At 39.2% G+C, this 27161-nt stretch overlaps 3 protein-coding genes across 5 annotated transcripts; 2 read left to right on the top strand and 1 right to left on the bottom strand.

Annotated features, from left to right (window-relative positions):
- Window positions 1–2: 2 nt before the first annotated feature.
- ste24c (ste24c prenyl protease type I) lies at window positions 3–1520 on the top strand. The gene is made up of 2 exons (XM_017144007.3): window positions 3–203; window positions 255–1520. The coding sequence occupies exons 1-2, from the start codon at window positions 93–95 to the stop codon at window positions 1518–1520; spliced, it is 1377 nt and encodes a 458-aa protein (XP_016999496.2). The 5' UTR covers window positions 3–92.
- On the top strand, window positions 1516–2817 carry LOC108059010 (uncharacterized). Of its 2 annotated transcripts, none has more exons than XM_070214105.1 (3): window positions 1516–1654; window positions 2064–2484; window positions 2538–2817. In XM_070214105.1, exons 2-3 carry the CDS (start codon window positions 2120–2122, stop codon window positions 2770–2772), a joined length of 600 nt encoding a protein of 199 aa, XP_070070206.1. In that variant the 5' UTR covers window positions 1516–1654; window positions 2064–2119; the 3' UTR covers window positions 2773–2817. The 2 variants fall into 2 exon arrangements, with proteins under 2 accessions (XP_070070206.1, XP_016999502.2); XM_017144013.3 differs by having other exon boundaries at window positions 2041–2484.
- Window positions 2753–25710, bottom strand: Cbp53E (Calbindin 53E). 2 transcript variants are annotated; one of them, XM_017144010.3, is made up of 12 exons: window positions 25532–25710; window positions 15032–15243; window positions 14544–14629; window positions 14387–14476; window positions 13265–13351; window positions 13046–13186; window positions 12553–12608; window positions 12440–12485; window positions 7483–7494; window positions 4653–4709; window positions 4499–4570; window positions 2753–4444 (listed from the first exon to the last, which is right to left on the bottom strand). In XM_017144010.3, the coding sequence occupies exons 2-12, from the start codon at window positions 15180–15182 to the stop codon at window positions 4298–4300; spliced, it is 945 nt and encodes a 314-aa protein (XP_016999499.1). In that variant the 5' UTR covers window positions 15183–15243; window positions 25532–25710; the 3' UTR covers window positions 2753–4297. The 2 variants fall into 2 exon arrangements, with proteins under 2 accessions (XP_016999499.1, XP_016999501.1); XM_017144012.3 differs by lacking the exon at window positions 7483–7494.
- Window positions 25711–27161: the final 1451 nt, after the last annotated feature.

Genomic DNA, 27161 nt, shown 5'->3' with positions numbered 1-27161 from the left:
AGGTTCTGATTGAATTATCCGGCCTGGGTAATATAGATATATCTATTTTGCAACCGCTGCTGTTGTTTGTTGGGGGAACATGATAAGTTTTGATGGCATTCTACGATACATGGCCAAAGGTAGATCCAATCATCGTGCTGGTGATCTTATGTCTGATCGTGTTAGCTGACCGGATATGGGAGATGATACTCACCAAGAGACAGGTAAGTGGGAATGAATTCTCTTCAGATTTAATCCTGAATTTCTATCCCCAGCAATTGGTGTGCCTGAACTCCATCATGGTGCCGGAGGAGCTGAGGGGAATCATTCCTCCGGAAATTTACCATCGTGCTCGGATCTACGAGCTGCACAAAACGGAGCTCCAGCTGTGGAAGTACCTCATTGACCTGATCATTTCGCTTTGTGAGCTGATCTTAGGATTTTATCCCTTTCTTTGGAGCCTGGCTGCCATGACCCTGGCATCGGTTACCTCCGAGGAGATCTGGATCAGCATGATTTTCGTGTTCTACCTGACCATCTATATATGTGTAAGGTTTCTGCCCGTGCTGATCTATGACAAATGCCTGCTGGAGCTGCGCTATGGGATGTCTGGGAAGTTTCCCTGGTACCTCTACTGCTGCATTGGCCTCCTGGCCATTCTCCTCAGCCAGGTGGTCCTGATCCCATTGGCGGGCGCCATAGTTATGAGCGTCAAGTGCATCGGCTACTACTTCTTCCTGTGGTTCTGGCTCTTCTGGGCCATCTTCACCCTGCTGTTGGTCTTCTTTCTGCCCTACTGCTGTATTCCGTGCATCGGACGACAGGTTGTCCTGCCGGAGGGCACTACCCTTTATGTGGAGGTGAAGCGGGTCTGCGACGTGGTTGGCTTTCCCATGAAACGTGTGTTCATTATCAAGACCCGGACAATGCAGTACAGCAATGCCTACTTCTACGGGAGCTGCTGTCTCAAGAGGATCGTGATCTTTGACACCTTGCTGCTGAACAAGGGAAAGGAAGCCAGTGAGATCCAACCATATGAGGTGGGACGCGGGCTGACCAACATGCAGGTGGCGGGAGTGGTTTGCCATGAGTTGGGTCACTGGAAGCACGGACATTTCTACAAGGCCACGATCATCATGAAGATTCACTTCTTCCTCACAATGGGACTATTTGGACTGTTCTTTCACAGCCCGCAGCTGTACATGGCAGTGGGTTTCGCACCCGGAGTAATGCCCATCATAGTGGGCTTCATCATTGTCCTGAGATTCGCCCTGACTCCGTATCTCACGCTGGCCAATGTCCTGATGCTGTGGAACCTGCGTCGCTTTGAGTATGCCGCCGATAGCTTTGCCCATCGCATGGGCTACTCGATTCAATTGAGGATGGCCCTGGTCAAAATCTATGCGGATCACATGAGCTTCCCGGTCTACGACAACTGGTATGCCTGCTGGCATCACACGCATCCCACGATTCTTCAGAGACTCGCTTACCAGCAGAAATTGGATGTCAAAGCCATGAAAGCTGGATTCCAGAACTCCTAGTAGTCTTCGCCTGTTACTTCATTTTCTTTGTATGTTTTCGAGATATCTTGTTAAATTGCCCGTATGACTATAACAAAAATTGCTACGCCCCGCTGTGGGACTATTGCCAAATTGGTGGTCAGCATCGACAGCGGGTGAGTTGAGAAAATATTAAGGAGGCGAAATAATGTGGAGGATCGATCACGGGAAGTCCTCAAGCTCTGATGTGACCCTCCGCCTTTCTTCTCTTCTGTACTATCTAACATCTAAACCTAATGTCTTCCATGTGAATAAAATTGTTCAAGTTAATTTGTGTGTGTTTTCTGATTGCTTTTCAAAATGTTTAGAGGATTAAACAGTTTTTACAATATACAATTTTAAGATAAGTAATACCTACCTTAGTGTAAAATAGTGAATGATGTATTAAAAAAAGTTTTTTACATTTTTAATTGATTTATCACAACATTGGTTAAATATAAACAATAATAATAAAATAAATATATTAAGCTTTTAATTAAGTAAATAAAATAAAATCCTTTAGCGAGACCTTCATTACCTATGCAGATGCCACAAAGCGATCTTTCTGCGCGAATCCCTCCTGGCTGAACTTCCAAAATGGGATGATGGAGCTCTGTCCGATGAGTGAACCGAATCCCCATGACTATCCAAAGGAGGTGGGCGCCTTCCTGGAGCGACATTTCGGAAGAAACACCCAAATCCACGCTTCAATGGCAACTCATCAGCGGCTTGCCTCCATTAATTTGAACGTAAGGAGCAGTGAAGTGAATTTCCAGGACACAGATGCTGTTATCTGGCACACCTGGCTGGTGGAGAAGGAGAGGTTTCCACCAGCTCAGTGTGCGGTCATCAAGGAATGGAAGGATCCCTTCACGGAAACTCTGGGGAGTTGCTATTGTTCCTGGCATTTGCAAAATTGCATGGCCTGGCAGCTTAAAATCAGCAATAAAATGACGGAGGCCAAGTGGTAACTATATCATAGGTAAATTTCGAACATTTATTGACAGAACTCCACTTTAGTTTCTGCTTGCGGATCAAGAAAACCATGGATATTGCCAGCAAACTCGTAGAATCGGAATGGGAACCGGATGAATCGATGTTTCCCGCGTTGAACGAAAAAGTTGTAAGTGCCACCGATATGCTCAAGAAACTGAACGACCTCCTCGAGCTCCAGAAGAAACGCAACCGATGCTACAAACGCCTCTATAAGGAACAGGAAAAGCCAAAGACCGCGATTGGAGTGCTGACCCCTTGATGTCTGCATAGATTGTATTTACTTTATTAAAACATTTCTGTCGTATTTTCATAGTATTAGACATATATCCAGTTAGATATTCGATATTTGGTATCTGGTTGTATATATATAGAGAAAGTCAGTTTCGAAGCTTTACATGCATGTGGTTTTGAACAATATCTTAGGATTAGCATAAGTATGTTATCATATAGAGTTGTATCGTAATTAGTTTATTTATATGTTAAGTTGGCATTTTGTTGCATGTACGGGTGTGTACAATCGTTTTTACTCAGGGTTTCACCTTTAAAGCCCCCTCGAAATGGGTTTTCAGTTAATCCATTTCATATCTAAAGTTCTAAAAGTGAATCCTTGGGTAAACTCCGTCTCAAGATTGTACCAGTTTGTCTTGGTTTTAAAGCTTAAGTTATTAATTGTTAGTTTTTGAAAGAATAGATTGAAAACAGCTTGGGAACGGCAAGGAAAGGAACTGAAACAAGTCATAATTTATATAGCTATAGCACCTTGAAAAACGTTAGATAGTTCATAGCGTTGTAGGTTAACTTTAAGTTTTCGTTTAAGTTTAGTTACCGATTTGCCTAAGCAGCGAAATTGAGTGGAATTGTTGCCAGCTGGCCTCAATCTGCACCTCGTAATCTCCCCTTGCACAGACCCTCGGGCGGAAAATACAAGGACGAGTGTCTAATGTTAACCAGATGCATTTCCACCCTTCAGCGTGACAGCGTCACGTTCAGGTGGGAGATGCATTTGCATTTCCATTCATCTGCATTAGTAGCGTCCACCCTCGGGCTGTTGCAAGTGGCTCTTGATTGATTGATTGATGTTTGCGGGAGATATATATAGTCAAAGTACGTGTGGCTGGGTGCAGAATGCACACCCACACGTCGAGTACTGGAAAGAAATACTTTTTACGCTGCCGCATTAAGGGATACAGTCACAATTATTAACAACAATTATCTACAGATTGTAGCCACACATATGTTTATGCTTAGGTAATCTCAAATAAATCTTGTATCCTTAATATATAACTACTTTTATTCAAGTTTTAATTGGTAATTAAATAAAATACTTTATGCAAATACACATAGAAAATATAAATACATATATAATATAATATAATATAAAATCGATGTACTGATCTTGATGTTATCATTTCTTAACTGTTTACTTTAAGTGGCTCGATTCAGTGTTGCAAATTGTTTGATTGGATTAATTTCCGATTTGGTTTGACTTTGGGGGAAATATACTCTCAACATCTTAACGTACGATAAACATTTATTTAAGATTGAAACATTTATATTAGATTTATGCTACCAATAGCTTCTCGTTTCGGTTTGGATCTCTGTTCGCTCAGGATCCTCCCCCGATACCAAAATCATTTTTTTGTTTGCTGCCCCTTGGATGCAGCTTTAAAGTAAACAATTGCCTCGAAGCCCTCGTTGGCCTCTTTTTTCTGGATTTCCCTCAATCGGGTGACAAAAATAGAGTTGGCTAAAATCTCGTTTTGGTATGTTTTTCAGCCCACGGCTTACTCTTCGTCGTCGGGCGATATCTTGGCCAGTGTCAGCAGGATCATGGTGAGTTCCTTGCGGGAGATCTTTCCATGCTTGTCGGTGCCAACTCCCCGCATGATGGTCTCCTCGAAAGCAGCCAGATCCTGGGCATCGTAGTCGTCCTGTAAACAAGAGAATAGTAAAATCTTACATTCTAACCTTTTAAGGGTACCCACCTTCTTGACCAGCTCCAAAAGGTCCTTGAGGAAGCCCTTGAGCTCCTCATTTTCAATGGTGCCGCTGTTGTCCTGTGTTGATATTAATACGTTTTATAGTTTTATGATTTTTATTCCATATATTTATAGGTCTTAAGTTAATTAGTTTACTTACACGATCGTAGAGCGAGAATACTTTTTCAATATCTTCTTTGGTCAACTTTGTAGCGCCCTGTGGAAATAAAATTGTAGTAATTAGTGCGATATTTTCTTAGAAACTCGTTTATATACCAATTTCACATTAATGTTTATTTATAAGTTTGGGGTACAAGCTAGATTTGGCATACTTTTTTCTTCCCGAGTGAAGTCAACAAAAGTTTTTAATTAATAGTTGAAAAAGAAATAAAAATGTGATGGAGGAAATTTAACAGAAAAGTCTGAAGGTTAGATTTAAAAGAGTTGAAATCAAATCAAAAAGTGTTGATAAAATTTAATTTTTAAGACTTTAAAGTATGCTAAATCCACTGTCAAAGTGAATCAAGTTTGTGTACAGCAAGGATAATAGGTTGTGGGTTAAAACATACTGCTGAGATTATCCTGCAACTTTTCGAATAATAAAATATTTTTTCCCTATAACATCATTGACCTAAGCTACAGGTCGAGTGTGTCTTTTTGTGCGATTTTGTTTTTGATTGATTAAATACAAAGCGCCAAAGGCCTGAACTCATGCAAAGTATGGGCAATTATAATAAAAACATGCATTTAGGAATTTAATGACAAACGACAAGTCATGCTTAGGAGCATCCCAGGGGAATGGAATATATAATATGCCAGGGATAAAAAGGTATTCCATATTCACACTCATTCGTTATACTTATGGCTAAAGCCTAATTAAGCCAAATGAAACACACAGCCAATTAATTTATGCGTTTTCTGCTGTTGACATTCGCTAATTAATATGAATTATGGTTCAGGTACAGCAGATTTGTCTTTGGCATTCGCCGCTCTCATTTGGGATTGCACCGGATGTGTTTTCCTCGAGAGAACACGAAATTTATTGATTCCATTTGCGCCCGGCAAATTGCTCGAATTATTTTCCCCTACATGTAAGCCCACCTTTTACATACACACACACAGTCACATGCAGTTTGTAATTTTGGGGGTTATGCAATGTGGCCAAGGTGGCGCCTCAAGTTCAAAAGTTTTCAGCGCTGCACTGAGGAAAATTCATAGCTTTAACAAAAAGATAAATTTCTATTCAAGGTTATTTATTTAAGGTTTAGAAAATCAATTTCGAGCTCAACGAGGAATGTCTCACTTTATACTGATTTTTTTGCTGAATGTTTAAGTTTGTGAAACAAGAATAAAACCTCCTAAAATAATGCCTTATAGTATGCAATGATTTAAATTTATTCTTTTCAAATTATTTTACAGTTCGTTCGAAATTTTTAAAGTTTAATTATGATATATTTGATTTTTCCCAGTGCGTTTAAGGTGCGAGCGAAAAGCTGCGAGGTGGAACTTAAGGTTTTGTTTTCTTTATCCTTGGGAAAGTCTGATAACATTTGTTTTACTGGCGCCATGAAAACGCAGTTGGCGCATTCTTTTTGCGTTCTTAACGGGATTAGAAACCCATTAAGTGGAAACCCTTTTCAGCTTAAGCTTTAAAAAATGTGCTTAGCCGGGCGTTATAAATTGTGAGCCAGTTTCCACTTAGCGGTAGCAAAGCTCCCAAAATTGAATTTCACACGAACACGGTAATATATATTTTTCTCGGCTTTTTTTTGGGGCCTGGCTCTTTGTCAAATTGCTCATACTTAAGTCGAATTGCGCCTTGAACGTGATGTGATGTGATGTTGCCCATGCCCACACATTGATGAAATGAAGTAATTATTTTACACTTCAACACTTTGAAAAGCCGGTGGCACCGAGCGTGTCAGCCTGCGGCTGCCATTATCCATATGGTACCGCCACAAAATATATCCATGCCTTTGCACACCGCACCCCGCACCCAGGATGCCGAGCCGAATGACTAAATTATGCAAAAGGTTCCCATGGAGGAGGAGACGGAATTCCGCATCAACGTGTAATTTGCGTGGACCTCACATCGTTAGGGCCAAAGCTGTTCACGTACTTGGGCTCAGGATGTGTTAAGTGGGAAATGGGGTGAACCGATGCCATCAAAAGTCTAATTAGTAGCTCGTAGCTATCGTTCTCATTCTCTTGGTGCAAGTTGCCCTGTGGTTGGGGTCGCATTTGTAAGTTGAGAAAGGTTTTGGGGCAATGATCCCAAAAATGGGCAAATTACTCAAACTTTTACTGGCACAAAGTTTAGTTTCTTATCGCTAATAAGCAGTAAGTTTTTATTAATCACCAGAAGAAGATCAGGAATTATTTGGTTATGAGTAATCATCGCAGAAACCTTTAAAAATTAAAATATGAAGCTGATAAATATCAGTTGTCTAAAATTTTTACACCGGATTTCCGTTTTTGCTGCATACTTTAAGGCAGCTTTTTAGGTATTTTAAAGCTTACCAGAAACCTCATAAATATTTAAAAATGTACACTATGATTTACTTCAATGCATATCAATACCAAAAGATTCTAAGAAAATATCATTCACACCTAAAAACAACAAATAAGCCACACAAACATGCAATTCTGTCCGTAAACAAGATTTTGTCAAGCCAATCCAAAGCATTTTTGTTGGTTTTCTGTGTCTCAATTTCTTGTTTGCTAAACTGAATGGGAAAACAAGGCAACTACAATAAAATAATAGTAAAATCAATTGGAATACTTGAGTTCCCGTCAAGTGTGAAACAAAAAACGATTGTTTAAAAAAACATAACGCAAATTACAAATTGATACAGTTTTATTGAGAGTTTTAATGGGCCACCAGTGTATTTAATTGTTATTATACCCACATGAAGTATTTCTTTTTTGTTTGAGGGGCACTTTTATTTTTTGTTGTTCGAATGCTTGATGAGGGGGTGAAAGATACTTACATCAATGCCCTCCTTTAGTGTGTGGTTTTTATATATATAAGTTTTTTATGTTATTTATTTCATTTCATTCGGTTTGGTTTCGGTTTTGTTTGCAGGAATGTAAATAGTTTGTGTATTGTTTTACGAAATATTTTGGTTTGTTTTCATTGTTGGCAGTGCAATTGGTTGCAGATTGTTGTATGCAAATTTTTGTATATACAGCAGATGGCAAAAGGTTTTGATTTGCGGTAATTGTTTAGTTATTTCAGAGTTGATTTTCAAATTGCATTTGTGAGATAAGTCGGAAGTTAATGGTGGCAGCCCAAAATGTTGTACACCACGTGCACGGTATAATTAGGTTCGTAATTGTTATTTTTAGTTCGATTATTGTTATGTTGTTGGTTTTGAAATAAAAATGCACAAGATTATAGAAGTATATGCAAAGATATATTGTTATGTTCATATAGATACAGATGGCATAGAGGAGGTAGGCGGGGGGAAACGAAAAAGATATATATAGAAAGTTAGAAGAGTCATAAACTAAAATTAAATTGCTTGCTTAAGAGTAATCAAAGGGGGCGTTACTATTAAATTGCCAGCTTTGATAAATTTATCATTTATTTTTAAAATATATATTTTTTGACTAAGATTTTAGTTGTTTTTTTTAGTAAGCTAAAAGATCTAAGATCTGGATGCATCTAAATTATAAGTGAGAAATATTAAGTATACGCTTAGTTGAACGTAAACTAGACATATGCAATACCAATTAGAGAGCAAACGAGTTCTGCTTGTTAGTTGATTGCTATAAAATCGAACTAATTGTAAGTTTGAAGGGAACTTATAAGAAAACCAACTGAAAAATTGTCTGTGCCGCGAAGTCACGTTTTCACTTAGCCCTGGGTCCTTGGGTAAAACCCGTAAAACATTAAAAATAAGGCGACTGACAAAAAGCTAAGTGTACAGGGTTGTTTTCCACAATGTCCTGCTGTTTCGTGTCCCTTCTCGATTTTCTCCTGTCCACACCTATTGCCATTTCCACTGGCTTTTCCTGTTGCAGCACATTATGTCACTGCTCGTTGCGGTGCATGCGGCGAATACGTGATGTGCATTAGCATAACGCTTTCTGGCACTTTTGGCCACCAGCCAGCAATACACTGTGCCACATAATTGGACGCCCGGAGACAGAAGTTTCGGCGAGTCCTGCAGGCTCCCGTAAAACTTTTTGGCCATTGCAGTGGAACTGGAGTCCTCTTGCATATAACTCAGCTCCCGCTGCGGTTATCAAAATGCTGATGCATGCTTTGGCTTTTATGGTCCCAAGAAATTATATATATATAAAAGTAATAACTGCACCTTGGGTAAATGTGCTGGAAATGCCTATTTTATGGCTGCCTGAGCCCCGGCTGCCTGCTTTTTATGGCACTTCATAACGGCCGACTTACGATGGCGAAATTACAGTACACTGCATACGCATATCTCCGCTGGTCAGGTGCTTCCTCATTGCTTACCGATTCCTCAGGATTCAGTGGCTTGGAACTGAGAGACAGCAACCATGTCCGCGCCGGGACTTTTCGATTAAAATCCAACTTGTCCCGCTACATTGTTATGCATGACTCCTCTCGACTCCTCGACTTCCCCCTCCTGCCATCAATAAAAACCAAATAAAATGTCGTTTGTGCTGCGAGCTGTAACAATGAGCAAATATGCGGCATGCAGCCCATGAACACTGAACACTGAGCATTGTTCGTTGTGCAATCCTGCGGCTTCTTCTGCTTTTCGCTCGGACTGCCGCTCCGCTGAGTGCACATCGCTACATTGCTCATGTTCCCCCTCCCGCAAAGGGATTGCCCTCCACTCCGCACACAACAGAAATATCTCGTCGAAAGGACATGCGAGTTGCATTTGAATTTACACCAGCTCCCCATTGTAAATTGGAAAGCGTGAAAGATGTAAGCTGACACATTCAGCTGACTTCAATATGTTTATTTTGAATGGTATAATAATTAATAGTATTTGTGTATTCATTTAAATTACTAAAATCATTTATTATGGAAACATGCATATATATTTTCTTGCCAAAATTTCATTTTTCCCCAAATTTAAAAAAATAAAACTGAATTAAATATAAGTTGTAATTTTGAATAACCAAATAAAATATGTAATTTAAATCATTTTTATAAAAAACATACTTTATTAATTAAAATGCTTATAAATATGAAAATTTTTAGTCCACATTTGTTCTATTGTTAAAGTCCTGAAACTCTGCCTTTAGTCTTCCAACGAATAAGCCACCCAGCTTTTCCAGCAATTTTTGCCTTTGGAAATTCAGACTATTTGTTTCCACCACAATAATTTCTCTCTTAACTTTGAAAAGCCCCAAATAATTAGCTTTGAGATAGTAGGATTAAACATGGGAGGGTCTTCTCATCGGTGTGCCGCATGGAAAATCCCCATTTTCGTTGGCCACATATCCTGGTTTTTCGCTTAGTTTGGAACTAAGCAGGGAACATCGCGTGGGAGTGGTATTGCCAGAAAGCAGCCAACAAAGTGATTTAGTGCAATGGGAATCCAATTGCAATCCAAACCAATACAAAGTGAGTTCGGGCTGAATGCAACACTTTTGATTTTGATACCACTATTCGGGGGAGGCAGTGCCTCACCCTAAAGTCCCCTCGATATAGCAGACATCCAACTTTTCGGCAACTGCTGCCAATGAGCAATGAGAATAAGCGTCAATGCGACTGAGGCACGTACATTTGCAGCAAATAACAATAAGAGCTCTCAATGCCCTCCGATTTTCCCCGTTCAGACCATTTTTCTGTGGATCTAGCCCACTTGATTGCCAAGAACAACACCGACAGCCAAATGGAGGTGGTTTTTCTTTGCTGCTCCCTGGACTGTACATATGTGGGGATGTGGTTCATGTGGCAAACAGCAAAAAGGAAATCCAAACACGAGGACGAACACGAGAAAAAAAAGAAAGAGTTTGCTCAAGGCGTGGGAAACGCGAATCGGAAAATTTCGAAGGGGCTGGCTCAGCAAATTGGGGGGTTTTCAGGGCTGAAGGTCCAACATTTATTTCCGCCTGCCCTTATTAAGTAGAATACTTTATGTACAGTGGTACTCCCTTATGATTGTATGTTAAAGCTATGTTGCTTTGAAAAAAGTTACAAAAATTCCAAATAATATACCTAAATTGGAACCTCTTCAACCTTCTTCAATATAAATTTAATTTAATTCCATTTCCCCCATTTTAAAATAAAACGTTGCACAATATCAATCTTAGGCCTGCATAAATTTCGGGCCATTTTTCGTCAAGACTTCTTCAAGCAGCTGGTGCTTCAAGCAAATAAAAAATATTCTTGGTGTTCGGATGTCCCGAGGTTTCTTGCCAAACATGTCTAAAATGCGAGAACGGAAAATACACATACTTTTGGCCAAGTTTTGGCCTGCTGGAAGTTACGTGACATTCGGAAGCAGCCTCAAATGCAATGACAGTGCTTCATTTAACCGCATTTGGCATCATCAGCATTTGGCCCGAGTCAGAAATGGGTTCGTAGAATTTCCCAGGGGAATTTTAAGCCCCAACATCTGCTGGCGGTGGCCAAAAAGTTTGTTTTCCCAGCGCCACCACATGGCTTTTCTTCTGCTAATTGCTCGGGATTCTGTCCGAAGCAAACTAATATTAAAGAATTTAATGGCCAGCCATTTGGGGACTTTCCACCTTCTGTTTATGCAGTGGTTGCTGTTTAGCCTCTCCCTTTTTACTGCCCCATTCAAATCACATCAAATCTGTTGACGCTCGAGCAAAAACTGGGGAATAAGGAAGCTTCTGCTTTCGGAAATTGATTCCGCCAGCTCCCACGCATTTTATTTCGCCGAAAAACGAAAAGGAGAGTGGGTTTTCTCCCACCTGCCACTTTCAGCTGAGCTTTGCCATTTTGCTTCGTTTATTTTTACGATTGCAGACAATATTTCTTGCCTTTTTTATTCGGCGGAACAGCTATTTCTGTTTGGGCCATGGCTTTATTTGTTGCGACGGAGCCAAAGAGCCAAAATTGGATTGAGGCAGCGAGGGGGACGTGAATATTTTGTATTATGGCCACAACTTTTCAATGTTGCATTCAGTGTCGAAAGGAAAAATAAATAGTGGCTTTGTCCTTTTCAAATTTTTGTATTTGCTTATTTGTCGAGCGGGAATAAAAGGCTCTAAAAGGGTTAAGAACTTCAAGTTGCCTTGCAAAACGAAGGCAATTCACGAATCCATTCAATAAAGAATGCAAAAAAAAATATTTTTTTAAATCCCATTTGCTTTTAGTACTCTTTCTTTCGAACCATTTCTTTTTAAAGTTTCTATCGGATGGACAATTGATTTTTATTTATTTTTAATACAAGCAAATGCAGTAGGATGCACTTAACCATTGCATTGCATTTATCCAAGTAATTGCTTGGCCGTGAATAAAAACTGAAATTGGTTAGACTTTTACTGAAATTGATTAACCGGATTTTATTTAGTTTTTTATTCACAAAATTCAATTTTGCTTTCCTTAATTTCTGTCTGGCATTCGATTTATTTATTGAAGCATTTAAACGGAAGAGAAATTTATGTTAGTCCCCACATTCTTATTATTTCTAAGAGATTATTTCCTCCAAAACGGCACAGACATCGCTGAAAATAATAGGTAATCAAAATCAAAACGAAAATGCATTGTTGATTGAGTTAGTTGCAAAGCTAATTAGTTATTTAATCAAGGCTGCAGCTAGTGAGAAACCAAAGAATTCAGGCTAACCTAGGTGCTAAACGTGTTTTGTTTTTTTGAAGGCAAGCCGAGTCTGTTTAAGTTTCGTAAATTCTTAATATTAAATTTTCTGAAAACCGCGATATCCTGATGGCAAATGCTCTTGGCAATTTCCTCGATTGAACGATGCTTTCTGGCTTGGCTGGAAGTCATTGGCATATCAAACGCTTGTCACTTACCTTAAACACCTGGCGGCAAAGGAAGTTCTCTTTAACCGGAAGCAATCTGCAATAAATAAGTTAGGTTGCTGCTGCTGCCTGAATTTCAAGAATGCGACTTCGAGGACACTTACTTGGCCATTTCCGACAGCTGCAAACGTCCGTCCTTGTTGGCATCGAATACTTGGAGCTGCAAGGATTGTGGTTGGGCATACATTAGAGTCGGCTAATTGGGAAACTGAATTATTTACACTATTGTGTGTCAATTGCATACATTAGTGCATCTGTCATCAATAACGACAGCAGATTTGTACGTATGAATATTCGACTGGAATCGTTTTTGTTTGGGCATTTCGTTTATGCGTTGCCATTTTCATGAAGTTTATTTAAACATGTTTTTTATGTATACCAAATTTTATAAAATTTTTAAGAAGTATTATGATTTTCTAAAACATTTTCATGGTTTATAAAAAATTTTTATTTTGTTTTCTAGGAAATGTTAAAATATATTTAAAAATAGTTAGGCACTTTGTAAATTTTAGGAATTCACATAAAATATTTAAACTATGAATTTATTGTACTCCCAGAAGTTACATTTTTCACGACTTAATATCTCTGAATACTCACCATAGTATCGGTGTACTCGATGAGCTTGTCTTCGGACACATCGTTGATCTTTTTGGCCTCTTTGAGCAAATCGCGCAAGAAATTCTTTAGCTCATCCGCCTCAATGTAACCCGAGTTGTCGGTGTCGTATTCACGCCAGATCTAATTTATTTGAAAGCAACAAGGGATTGCAAATTAATTGAGGAATTTCAGGGGCGGAAATTCCTGATTGTCACCTACCTTCATGAATTCAACGCTAGATTCCAGGGGATTATCGAAGCGGAAGAGCAAAAGGAAGTTCTCCTCCATGGGCAAAAGTTGAGCGAGCTGCAAGAAAAATTCCTCTTGTTTCAATGCGTGACTTGACAATGAAATAGGTTATAAATAGGACACTACATGGGTCGGGTGGACTCTACTAGTCTGCTAGTTTCACGGTGCATCGCGTGGAAACCAAGAAAATCTTGCTGCACTTTCATTAGCGAACAGCCGGAAAAGTTTTGTCCCGGGCATTCGTTAAAACTTTCCGGCATAATTTAAGTGTCGAATTGAAGCTCTCACCCTTCACTAGTAATCAGCTGTGGCCGCGAAAACTTTATAATTCGCTGTGGCTGTGGCTGCGGAATTTACATTTTTATTCGCAGCTTGTAATTACTGCACTATCGCAATTAAAGTTTATCCCCCGGGCCAAAAGCCCTCTGTTGACAAGCCAGTAAACAGCGAAATTCAACCCAAAGCCTTTTCAATCGATGTTCGACGTGGCGTATGAATAATGTGGAGAACAGGAATTATGAATGCCCTGCTCCTTTTGTGTTGCCCGCAACCTTAATCAGCAGTCAATGGGGAACCCGCTACTTGAACTTTTCACTTTTCTTTCCCGAAACTTTCTCTTTCGGGGGCTCATTTATCAAAAGTCCATTGTGCCAGTCCGCCTCCAAGTGTGCTTTATTATTTGGTGGAAAAAAGAAAGCAGACCGTACAGAAAAATCTCCTTTCAATAGTCCGTGCCGCGGCTGCCGGTCCAACTTCAATTAAAAACTCATTTAATGTGGCCCCCGCCAAATAAGAGAGAGCGAAGAAAAACTTTTATTTTTCTGGGGAAAGAGACCTTGCCAGAAAGTTTGCTTTTCTCCACCGAGGGAAAACGCCAAATAATTTATGGAGACTCGGGTGGGCCCAGACATTTAAAAACCAATTTGAAAAAGGCAAAAGAGGCGCCACCAGGACTCAACTCAAGGAAATGTCATTTCGAACACAAAAAGCCATACAGGCAGACAACATTGCGCATACGACATGGGGGCCCCATCAAAGTGAAATTTGTGTCCGAATGTGCGGTCAGCTTTGGGCTGTAAACGTAATACCCACCTCTCTGATATCGATTTTGCCATCCTGATTGTCATCGTAGGCCTCCATGAAGCAGGACTTCAGCTCCTCGAGCATGGTGTCCGTAACAGCCTAAGGGGTTTGGAGCAGAAAGATTAAGATGCAGTTGGTCCTTGCAGTGGTTTAACTTCCATCTCACCTCTGGACTGATGTCTGTGGCATTGGCGCTCGACACGAACTCCCGAAGAAATCCGTCCAGCTCAGTGCCCTCGATGTAGCCATTTCCTAAGAAACAAAGGAAGAGAGTGACAATAGCAGTTTCATTGCAATTCAATTAAAATTTACATTTTAAATTATTCTTTTCCAAATAAGAATAAAAATGTTATAAATATTAAAACGGTTTTAAATGGTTTAGGTTCTATTCGGGAAAAAAAACATAATTATATTTAATTGTATTACAAAATTGTAGAGCTATCACGAATTAAATTGATTTAATGTAGCACAGATATATAGTTATCAATCTAGTTTAATATTGAAATGGTTTTCATAAAAATGTTAAAGTTTTTAAAGTTTTGGTTGATCAAGTTATGACCGTATCAAAAGTAGCCTAAAATATGATTTATTATTATGACTTAAAAACAACTGATTGTCCTAACATAACTTGTAATTAAATATAGGTAAACTCACCATCTTTATCGTAGTGCGCCCAGACATCCATGAACTGGTTGGCCGACAGCTTCTTGAGTTCCCTGGACTCGGGATCGCGATATTGGCGCATAAAGTTGTGGGCCTTCTCGATCTGAACGCGTTTGGCGGCGGCGGCAGCAGCTGAATCCATTTCTTTCTTGTTTTTTTTAAGTTATTTGTCCTCGCAGAAAAACTAGATGCTGGGCAATTATCTGGGGAATGGCAAGGAATACAACAATTAATTTGCAGCCATTAAATGCTATGCTCGGTGTCTGGGGAAAAGCCAGTTGTCAGCGCAGCTGAAACTGTCAAATTAATAGCATAAAACAGAAACACCCACAGAAAGCCACACGGGTGAGAAATGGTCGCCGCGGGAGTCTCACTGCAGCGGAGGAAGCGTCGCCATTGCATTCGTGTGTGCGCGGAGATTCCCCGCAGCTGAAATGAGACAGGACGTCACCTCCATGCAACCCCAACCCCCGCTTGACATCGCACCCCTGTCACAAGTCATTGTGAGTTAAATACACCAGCGGAAAGAAGAAAAACAAGAAATGTAAACAAAATTGCTGAACAACCCACGTCTGCAGCTGCCTCGCGGCTGGGTGGCGCTAAAAATAAGAAAGGAAAGCCCTGGGCTCAGGGCGGGGCTGCAGATGATGTAAGGCGGAAAGGAAAATGCGCTTGAAAAGGGAACACTTAAAAAAATAATTTCCAAGGGGGCGCTATTTAAATAAACCTTCATCTTCTCCTTGTGTGGGGAACCACTTAAATCATGTACTTTCTAGCATGTGTTTTTTATAGAGAACCTTGAGTGTTTAATTAATTCAAAATCTTCAAGGTCTTGCAAGTAGATTATTACAATTTCTTAATATAGTTTAGAAAATCTCAAAATTAATTTTAATACAAAATCAATATACTTAATGCCTAATTTATTAAACCTTGCATTCTACCCATCCGTATTGTTTTGCGTTTTAATTATGTCCATACATAAGATTTTAAGCCAAAAGCTTGAATCCAAATTAATGTTAGAGCAAACAATTTAATATTAAACAATGATTGCGTGTGGAATTTATCAAGAGCTAAGCTTTGGCTCAAGTCGACTTTGAACAGTGCCTGTTTGGCTTGGATTTAGACAGCTCGGTTGCTCGTTTCATCGGGATCCGGATTCCGGATATATGCGGTGGGAATCGTTGTCAGTTTGCTGCGACCGCTCTTCTGTGGCTAAGGCAACGCTCAGAATAGAAGAGCCGTGAGCATAAATTTGCAGCAGCTGTCGCCGCTAAATGAGTTTCGCAATGCACACTGCTCTCGGCACTCAAGAAAATCGCCACTAATTTGCATTGCAAGAGCAAAAAATACTAAGAGTTCTTAGCAAGGCTTTAGAATTGAAAAAAAAAGGAAAAGCTTTCCATTGATTTAAAATCACTTGAGTAAAGGCTTTAAAATACGCTGAAAAAAATAAAAATAGGTTATTTATACAAGTTTCTTTAATGCTCCAGAAATACTACGTTTTTAAAATAATTTGTTGTATACTTTAAGACACGTTTAACGGAGATTTCAAAACCGTAGAGATTTGTTCTGCACCCTTTTATAAAATTAAGATAAATCGACTGCCTTCTATAAAATCTCATTAGCTCAAGTGTCTTGCCTTTTGTCAAAGACACTAAGGACTGTGCAATAATCGCATTAGTTGGACCAACTTGTTGACTGTGTCCCTATTGTTTATCGAACACGCTGCCAATATTAACTTTTCATTTAATTTGCAGCGAAACTTTTCGCATTGTTCGCGAGGACTTTGGGAACTCGTGTTATCTGCCAGCGGAACAAGTTGCCCGCATTAACCGGCTACGATGATGGCCATTACCTGCAAACGCTTTCGTTAAGGCCCAGTGAAAGGATTTTTCTGTTTTTTCCTGCCCGGCCATTTTATGGCCTGGAAATTGCATTTCACCCACTGCAATGGCTTCGAGCCTCTTCCGCTTTTTGCCCCACAAACTTCCTTTGTTGTCCTTGTTTTTATTTCATATATATGTGTGGCAAGGAAGTGCTAGAACTGTATACGTATTTATACGATTATAGCGGAATGCTGGCCAAGAACTTTTGCAATCCAGAGTGCAATATGGCAAATGCTTTTGGCCCCGCTCCAACTGCCTGCTAATGTGGCTCTGGGTGCCGAGGGTTAAGTTACGACTTTAATATAAATTGTGTAATGAGCTGTGGGCTTAGTTGCGAAGGTACCAAACAGGAGGAACGAGATTAGCATAGCGAGAGAACTGCGGGAATTTCAAATTTTAAAACCTGAACTTTTTATGTTCAACTGAAATAAGTTTAAAAATAAATTATTTTCTTTGCACTTCATTACTCGTATTTATTCATTAAACAACATTTTATATATCTTTTTTAATTTAAGATGATGATCCGCTCACATTTCCAAGAAACTTTAAAATCATATAATTGCTCAAAGAAATATTAAGGAATTGAGAAACAGAATGCTGGGGAAGCAATTTTCCATTTGCAGCTGTCTTTTTCAGCCATAAATTCTCTTCTACTGGAAATGGCTGAGATAAAGAAAAAGCCCAAAGCAATAGCTTATTAAAGTATCCGGCTTTCAAATGAAATATTTAAGTCTGAGATTGAACAGATTAAATATATGGCAGAAAGTTTAGCTTGGGGAAAAATCCTGAAAGATTTTATTTCATTTTCATTAAAAGAAATTAACTTTTAATGTTTAAAGTTGAACTTATATTTCCGAATATTTTTTCCACAAACAACTGCAGTTCGACATAATAAATATTTACAATTGGGTCCGTAATAAATCCAACTTTCAGTCTCCATATTGAAAAATGCAAACCACGTGTCAGTTTGAATAAACAAGAATACCTTTTTACTGATATTTCCGAACAGCTATTTGAATATTCAATATTTTTCAGCCTGGGGCCAAACAAATTAAATCAATAAAACAACGATAAAGCAGAAACAAGACATGAAATGCTGCAGATAAAAAGTTGGCCCCACGAAAACCCAAAGCGAAACCGAAAGAGTCCCCAAGGAAATAAACTTACTTGTGAACTTGGTATTTAAATATTCTTTCGTCGCAACGAATCAATAGGGAGATGGGGAGACCTATTGAACAGGAATTATTTTCGGGTGAGTCAACGTCACTAATGGCCGCCTTGCATGGCAAAAGGCAGAAAGCAAATGGAGGCCCTTGGGCCAAAAACGCAGATAAGCAAACCGAACTGTCAAGCCTCGTTGGCCGCATTGCATAAGCCGCGATTCTCAGCTCACAGTTCTTGGCTTTTCTCGGGCGCGTGCTCGAGTGCCCCAGGAAAAGTCGGGGAAAAGCTGGGAAAGCTGAACGCACTGCTTGCCACTGCTCACCTGTCAATGGAATCCCTCTGTCTGTCCGTCTGTCTGCCCGACATTGGCAGTGGCTCACAAAGGCCACCCACTTTCCCACCGTTTTCCGGACATGTCCCGACTTTAAGTGCATTAAGCTCAGTTCGCAATTTAATTTAAGTGTTTTTCTGTTTATTTTCTCCGCTCGGCGGGCTGTCATTTCCCTCGCATTTCCCCTTTCCTTTGCTGGGTTTTCTTTCCTTGCGCTTGTTGCTGGCGTGTCTGTTATTATTTCTATTTTAAGCACTTGGGCCCGACTGCGGCTTTCTGCCAAGTCTGAATTATGGATTAGTGTTTTGCCTTTGATTTGGTCTGATACCTGCAGTGCGGCTATATTTAGCTTTGATTACCGCACTACAGGTTAAGTGCTTAGTAAAACTAATAAAATAAACTAATCAAGAAGGATACTAAAACGTTAAGTAACTTTTTACACTTTGTATCCTCTTTTCATTCATTATCTGGATTAATAAGCTTTTTTTCAATTATTGAAGTTAAGGTGTTGTATATTAACTTAATGGTAACATAAATTTAAAAAGGGCGCCGAAGCCTGTCTTAATGGATCAATGGTATCTCTCAGCATCCATCATTTCCACCATCAATTACCGTTTCCCTTAATGGTTTTTCCTGATGCTCCCCCACATGGAGGTGATAACTCCCGAGTGTGTGAGCTAATAGAATCCCATCAATGTTCTAATGCACCTAAAAATGCACTTAGGTAACGGTTATCAAACAATGAAGGGACTTCCGCGCGCTCTTCCATTAGCTTTCGCGAAATAGGAAATTTCCTGTTTACTACCTGACCATAATTTTTCCACTTTTACTGCTCTCTCCTTGCCTTTGGCCCTGGGTGAAGCAGTTGTAAAACTAGAAGAGCACTTTTACAAGTAACCAAAACCCTTGCACTTGTAGCCGTACAACCCAGGCATCTGCCGCAGAATATAAATGTCAGCCGTAAGTCGTATTCATAAATAATAATATGGAAAACTCCCGCTAACACACGCTCCCACACATCTGACATTGAAACATGAACGGACCGAACCGACAGACAGTCCGCTGTAAAATGTATTCAAGTGCAGAAGACCTGAAGCTCAGGCACAAGAGTTGCACACTAAATTGAAATAATTTACTGACTGACTGACACAAAGTTTGAACAGGCTTGTTCTATATTCTTTTACAGAGGTTGTTAAAAATATGAACTATCGGTTAGATGCATATTTAATTGGTAAAAGAGTATATTTAGAAATTTAAATATTATTCTAGAAATAAGTTACATTTCATCAAATTAACTAGCCAATTAATTATCCTATTATACGTAGAAAAATGGGAAATGCAGAGGAAATATAATTATATTGGCTCAATGTGAGCAATGAACTATTTAATTATTTTTAATTTAATTTGTATTTGATTGTAATTTCTCCATCGGGGTGATCCTTTAAATAATCCGAAATATATTTTTATTTTTCTTATTTGAGAAAGTTTTTGCAAGTCCCATATTTGTATAATTTCGGAGTGAGTACTGTGCTTAGCATTCGAAATGTAAAGCACAAGGTGGCCCGCATTGTGTGCAAGTGCTGGTGGGTGTACTTTGACTTGGTTCTTTGTTTTTCTTGTGTGTTTGAGTGCAAGGGTTACGGTACTCACACTCGAGGGCCTGCATTTTTCGCGGCATAATAAACTTAGCCTTGGCTCGGGCCACTTTGGGCCACCGCCACCCAAACCCAAAGGAAAGCCAAGGCCCAAACGACGCCAGTTGACATTGACATTTGCTTGGCATGCCTCGGGAAATATGTTTATTTATGCGGGGATGGTTATAAAAGAAGTGTCCGTCGGTTAATCCCATGAGCTGGTTATTAAACTGCAGGCCCGGCATTGATCTGCGTGTCCGCCCACAAAAGCCGGAGATTTATCCCAAACGGCTTAGGCCGGACACAAACGAATCGGTTGGTAAAGGTTTAATTTATGGCCCAGAGTCCAGAAGACAATTTGCAAAGGGACCGACAAGCAAAACAGCTTAATTTATTGCATTACGGTTTATTTTATTTGGCCCCAAGAAATTGGTAGAACGGGGGTTGCGGAACCAACATAAAAATGCAGTTAAAAATTTAAATGCCAATTTGCTAGGTCGTCGCAGAGCAGATGATTGCGTGCCAAGGTACGGTGATTTTTATGGGAAAACACGCAAGATGAAAATCTAAATCGGCTAAAATGTAGTGCAAATAAAGACTGGCAACTGTCGCTGATTTATGGACCAAATTTCCTAATTTATGGGGTGCAAAAACAAATTTTAATTGCCCAAAAGTGGTCATTTCAATCGGTATAATTATAGTCCACATGCTTACCGTTGCCTGGGAACTCACTTAATTGAATGGTTTATGGCTTTTGATTTTAATAAATCGCTTTATTTATTTTTCCTTCCCCTGCAATGGCGAGCGATTTAGTAGGAAGCTTCTGATGTTGATTTATGTACTTTGCACTGGAGATGCCTCTTCCTCCGGACTCGGCCACTTTGTAAACAATTATAGAAATTATAGAACGCCGAAAAGAATTCCTTTGTAATTTACTGTCGATAATCTGCCTAATTTGTATACCCGTGTTGGAGAAGCAATTTTCTCAATTACAAGAATCGCTCGCCAGAATCTTGCATCTGTTTCGGTTTTTAAAATTTGCAAAGGCGGGTTTTTTGTCATGCCGTGCTGGCCAAGAATTGTTTACGATGTGTTGTTGATGTGCCTGCTGCTCCAAAGCTTTTGTGTATTTTATTTTTCATTTGTATTTTTCTTTTTCCCCCCAGCCAGCGCTGCGTGCGAAGGAAAATGTGTGAAAATCCGCAGGGCCAGTGGGGAAACTATTTTCAGTTGCTTCCTTTTAAGCTTGTTGAGGTGGTGTTTTGCCGCTTTTTTTCCGACCACTTTTTGCTGCCTGCACTTTAATTACATTATATTGGTCACCGTGGAGCCGTAATTAGCTTGGCCAACTCTGGTTAACCATTGGGATCCGTTGAATTTATATTGAAAAATAATCTACCATGGATGAAATCTAAAGAATAATGGTTTTTTGCATGACAACACGCTTTTTTCTTTGTCCGGCGACTGACACCCGCTGGGCTTTAGACAGTTTTAATTAAATTCCCAATGGGCAAAGAGGAAAGCGATGTCGTGCCATGAAAACTCCCCATGTGGTCGTTTTATGGATTGTTATTAGTCTCCCCGTCAGCTGTGAATTAAAGCTTTCAATTCTTTTACATGCAAAACCGCTTTGGACTTTGATCTATTGTCTTTGAAAAGCAATAAAATTCATGGTCTACACTGAGTGTCCAAGTGTTTATTTGATTTATTGGATTTTCTACATTTTGGCATACACTGCGTATGCGTAATATAAAGAATGTTAACCCAAGCTCCACTCCTAAAACTGCTGTTACCATACATTAAAATAATAAACAGAAAAACTGGTGATGTGTAACAATTTCCAGTACAGGCACGTCGTAATGGATATGCCTGTCACTCAATTTGGATTTGTCACTGGAGCCAGGACATGACAGTTGCGAGGGTCAGAAAGGGTTCAAAAATCAAAAGCTATAAATAACAAATTAGAGTGCGGAGTCCTGGCAATCTATATCAAATTTTAAGACGGCTAACTGAAGGAGAGAGCGGTAGTTCGCCCAATTACTTGAATTGCATTTTTATAGCCTGTTATAATAAAGAACCGACAAAAGAAAAGCGTGAAAATGGAAACCGGACAAACAAGCCAAAAATTCAGCAAAAAAACCTGCGTCATATGTTTTTCTTTAGTGAATTCTTTTGTTTTTCATGGAATTCAGGAAAAAGCAGAACCATAAAAAGATCATAATAAATGCAGACTGCGATTGTATGGGGCGATACACACATGCATATGTATATTTTCCCCACATGAATATTTACTTTACCGCCTTTTAAAGGCTTCCTTAATGTTTATTCAGTTTGGTGACGCAACGCGTAATTGCTGCCGAAAAACCTCAAGTGATGATGTAAACATTTACATAGCTAATAGAAGCCACTTTTTACGCTCCTTGTGCGTAAATAATAATAAAGAAATAATAATAATAATAAATAATAATGGGCCCAGGGGCCAACAGCTGTAATTAACCAGCTGGAAGTCGGCGTGTGGAAAGATTTCCGACTCTAGTCGATACGGAAAAATGTGAAAAACAACAAGCGGAAAATTATGCTGATTGCTGTTGGAATCTCCTCCACTTCTTGGTCTGTTTGCTCGGACAAAGTACATATTTGACAGGCCCTGCGGGGGTTTCAAGCACCTCGAGAACTTTTCCACAAAAACGCCTCGTAATTAGAATAATTATTACCGCTAGGCGCGAATGCGTTTTAATGGCACTTTCGGTTTTTGACATTGTTCAAAGATAATTACGGCCAATACCTGTGGGCGAAACTCTGTATTTTCATTTTGACAGGACATTTCTGAAGAGTGAGTGGGTCCTGCGACTTAAGTGCAGAAATTAATAGCACTTAGCTGTGGAAATGTTTCGGTTGAGTGCCAGGAGAAGCATGGAAAAAGGATTGGCTATTACAAAGAGAAAGGTCTCTTCTAAAAATGTTCCCTAAGAAAAAAAAATTTGACTAATAAATCTGACTCATTAAATAATTTTTATTTATTTCTCTTGTTTCAAAAAAGAATTCTAAAAACCACGCATTTCAAATATTTCAGGATTTCGGCTGTGAAAAATTCTTCTTCTTTTTCTTTGAAACAGAATAATAATTACCGGAAGCTTTGTTTTACGAATTTTCCCCAAGAAACTGGAAATTCAGTAAGCACATATTTATGTTGGCAAGGGAAAGATTACATCATTGTTTTCATTTTATATTCCAAAGCCCACACAATTTGAATTGCAAATAACCCATCAATCTCGCTGCCGCTGAATAGTGTGAAATTAATTCAAATTAATGGCAATCATTGCTCATCTCTGCGTCTGTCAAGTGACGTTGCCATATTTGGCCAGTGTTTGCCTTCCGCTTAATCACCCATCCTTTGCGAATAGCCGTCTATTTATAACCGAAATCCCACTTCCTTCCCAATGCCATTAAATGCCTGGAAAGGGGGGGCGGTGGAATGCAAACAAGGCCTTCTTTCTTGCCTGACAAACGTATTTATTTTGATAATTCCTCGGATTTGATATTCCTATTTATTTTTGCTGCCCGAGAGCGTGCACAATGCGCTGCGTTCAAACCAAGAAAAACGCAAACAAAAGCATGAGACTCTCGGAATAAAGCGAGACAGGAAATTAGTAATTTTAATCATTCGAATGGTAAATTCTTCGCTTGATTTTGTGCTAAACAACGAATGTAATTAGCTATTTGATCAAATTGAGGACAATCCGGCTCGTGCAAGTTTGAATTGGTTGTCATCTAATTAGATTAGCCAATTTGGCACTTGGCAGACAACACATTGTGCCCAAATCTTCAAGGGAACCCAGCATAGGGACGTTGTATTTTTAGATATTTCTCAATTATTTTAGACAGTTCCCTTAATGTTGCGGAATACATAAAAGGTTGTATACGCTTTCACAAGGTTTTATTTATCTCAAATGATATTTTTAGCCTAATTGTCATAATTCTTAATACTTTTTGTTTGCAAACTTGGAATATGCAAGGCAGATCTAAATTAGGAAAACAATTAGGCAGCAATTTCTTAATGAGAAATCCATTAGTTCAGTGCTTAGTTTTAGTCTACTCTATTAGTTTTTTGCCATTTGAAACCTGAATCCGGGTTATAACATTTTCAATAAATGTTTTGTTCTTAATCCTGATATTTTATTACTGATGTGAACTCTTTATGTGATATGTTGAAAAGTTTCTCATCAACCATTAAAAAATCTAGGAAAATAAACTGCCAGTGTCCCTAGGTATATATGTAAGTTTGTCCCGGATTATTCGAAGGGTATTCGGAGCTTCGGCGCCCCGAAGACGTCCTTGATATAGTCATAATTTTCAATTTGCTTTATTATATTGTGTTGCATACGTTGAGGCGACGGCAGCGTTGGCGAATGCAAGAGATTTCCACCGAGGGAGATTTATGAATGAGCATAAATTAGGGGAGCTCGTAAATGTTGGCACGCAGCCCCACATGCCAGTGCCACAGTGTAGTGCCCATTAGCATAGCATTCCAACCCATTCCCGCTCATTATTCGCTCCCCATGGTGTTTAATTTTGCGTATGAATAGCCAAAGTCAAGGACACATAACGATGGCGGCGACGGCGACGGCACTTCACTGTCAACTTCTGCGGCTGCCATTTGGCATACCAATGAGGGGCAGCCTTTTCGCTTAATTGAATGCAGGCTTCCTTCCAAAAATGATCACAAAAAGGTCCGCCTTTAGACCCCGATGAAAATTCGCCTATTTGACAAGCTTTAGGCTGTCAGCGGGTTGAATATAAATGCCAAAACATTTTTTCACTGTTGCTCTTTTTTCGCCGACCTCTTCAAACCAATTTTCCACCTCTTTGGAAACCATCGCAAATTGGGCTTTTTTTCCTAGTCGGAAAATCTCCACAGAGTTTGTCGGGTCTGGATTTTGTCGGCTTAGGCACTAGCCTTAACTATTAGGCCAGATTTGAAAGGCTTTTAGCATAAATTATAAAATTTGAATAAAATGATTGGAAAACGGGTCGAAAAGCATGTACGGTTTTTTAAATGTCCTTTAGAAATATTGAAAAGGTCATAAAAGCAAATCCAAAGACAAATAATGTGTGCTTTGAATGATATTAATATTATTTGGTTCTTGAATACTGAAGGTCCTTGAACAATCTTTTTTCAATATTTTTTAAATCGGATTCAATTATAGCTTAAGTTTTCTTTGAAGACTTAAGTTTTTTAGTTTTGATTTTACATTGTATCAAAATGTTGTTTTTTTTCAAGCAACAATCAAAATTAAAAATATTTAAATTTAAACGACGGACACAACATTACCTTTAAAATTCTAAGCAAAAAGTAAAATTTAATGCAAAAAACTTTTACGTATTCTAAACAATTTTTGGTTTTTTTTGAATTCTTAAATTGAATTCAAGTTCTCCTTATAAGAAATGTTTTAAATAAACGGTTTGTAATATTTACTTTTTATAACTGCTTCTTGTTTTTGGAAGTTGTGATTTTCCAAAAATTAAATTTCACTTTGCTCGACCGTTTTTCCAGGTGATTTTCGACTTGAAATATATTTTTTTAAACGCACGCGACGATTGCCGTTGGTAGATACTTGACGGGATATTTCTCTGGAGAACCGTTAGCGCCTAGAATCCTTTGCAGACTGTTTCGATTATGGCCAGGTCTTTTGCTTTTATCAAAGTGGAAAACTCAACACGGAGAGAGCGTTGGAGAGTGAGAGCGAATTTTACCCGGGGCCAGCAACATGTTTCTGGCAACAAACTGTTGAATTGTTTTTCTTTTTGGCCAGTGTTTTCCTGGGCTTTTTCTTCCCTGTGGTTTTTGGCCACGGCCCGAATTTCTTCCCATGGCTAAAGCAAATTTCGGCTTTGTTTTTGTGATATGGCTGCTGATTCCAAGTAAACTTTTCGCCAGCTCTTGCAGTTATCTACAAAGCATCATAAATATACATATGGAAATGATTTCCGGCAATGTTGAAACTGCTGTGTTTTCCCTCTCATTTGTGGGTGGCTGGGCGGGCGGTACTAGGCTTAATTGTAGTTCCCCCAGGGCCTTTTGACTTTCAATGTTTTATCTGCATGCCATATTATAATTCACTAGAAACGAGCTTCCTTCGGCTGCCCTTCGGGCGCAGTGCGTGTGTGGACGGGTGGGTGGATGGGTGGGTGTAGGTTTAACTTTTCCCCTTTCCTCGTTCTTTCCCATTTCCCAGGCAATGTCAAGTGTTACTCATGCACGGCCGCCGAGCTTTTCCCCATTTCCCCGCCCCCAACCCACCTGGTTTTCTGCTCGCGTGCGGCTCATTCATTATTCATCTTTTACTTTTTACTTTCTGCCTTTTCTTCGTGTTCTATTATACACATGTATGTTTTTTGAGGACTACAATTGTGCAAGGATTTATGTCTAAACCTTTAAAGTTAATTGTTATGACTCTGGAAAAGGTTCTCTCTTTGACCAGAATGAAAACTAAAAGTGTTTATTAATCATACGCCCCATGAACGCCATTGTGTGTGCCAGGTCTCTAATCTTTGGGTCATATCAAAGGGACAGAACTGGGTCCATTATGCAATTGCCACTGGGTCTCGAGTGGCAGCTCACAGAATTTTTGAGTTTTATTTGAAAGGTAAAACTGAAGGTGAAGTTAAGGCTGGCAGTGTGTTCATTCTGATGTTGAAATTTAAAGCTGGCTGGGATTTTATCAGATTAAAATGTGGTGTTGTTTTCAATTTGTACTTGTTGAATGGGCTAACAGAACTGAAATAATTTATTTTAAAATATTCAGCTGTATAAAATCCTGCATCTCTATTTTAAAATAAAATATTTCAGTTCTACTATTTGTCAAATGATTTTTTTATCACAGATTAAAATGATATTTATATTTGTTTATTCTCTTGGAATTTTAAAACATTTTGTTTCCATTGTCTTACTTGTCCTATTTTCTTAGAATTAAATTTCAGGTTTCCAAGAATTCCAAGAACAACTTGACTTGTACATACAAATGTGTGAACTTAACACTTCACCTCCTGAATTACAAGATGTTGTAACCAAAGAAAAACAATCTGTGGAACCGCGACAGCAATCC

The sequence above is a fragment of the Drosophila takahashii genome, chromosome 2R (assembly GCF_030179915.1).
Source record: "Drosophila takahashii strain IR98-3 E-12201 chromosome 2R, DtakHiC1v2, whole genome shotgun sequence".
Lineage (NCBI taxonomy): Eukaryota > Metazoa > Arthropoda > Insecta > Diptera > Drosophilidae > Drosophila > Drosophila takahashii.
The sequence above is the reverse complement of the archived record's forward strand: the minus strand, read 5'-3'. Positions and strand labels throughout refer to the sequence as shown.

Bases quoted from the DNA above. Each gene is read 5' to 3' on its own strand.
- ste24c (XM_017144007.3), top strand. From the start codon at position 93: ATGGCATTCTACGATACATGGCCAAAGGTAGATCCAATCATCGTGCTG. The intron at 204-254 runs GTAAGTGGGAAT...TTCTATCCCCAG, and splicing joins TGATACTCACCAAGAGACAG to CAATTGGTGTGCCTGAACTC.
- LOC108059010 (XM_017144013.3), top strand. From the start codon at position 1,584: ATGACTATAACAAAAATTGCTACGCCCCGCTGTGGGACTATTGCCAAA. The intron at 1,655-2,040 runs GTGAGTTGAGAA...AAAATCCTTTAG, and splicing joins GTGGTCAGCATCGACAGCGG to CGAGACCTTCATTACCTATG. The intron at 2,485-2,537 runs GTAACTATATCA...ACTCCACTTTAG, and splicing joins AAAATGACGGAGGCCAAGTG to TTTCTGCTTGCGGATCAAGA.
- Cbp53E (XM_017144010.3), bottom strand. From the start codon at position 15,182: ATGGATTCAGCTGCTGCCGCCGCCGCCAAACGCGTTCAGATCGAGAAG. The intron at 14,477-14,543 runs GTGAGATGGAAG...CAAACCCCTTAG, and splicing joins CCACAGACATCAGTCCAGAG to GCTGTTACGGACACCATGCT. The intron at 12,486-12,552 runs GTAAGTGTCCTC...TATTTATTGCAG, and splicing joins CAGCTGTCGGAAATGGCCAA to ATTGCTTCCGGTTAAAGAGA.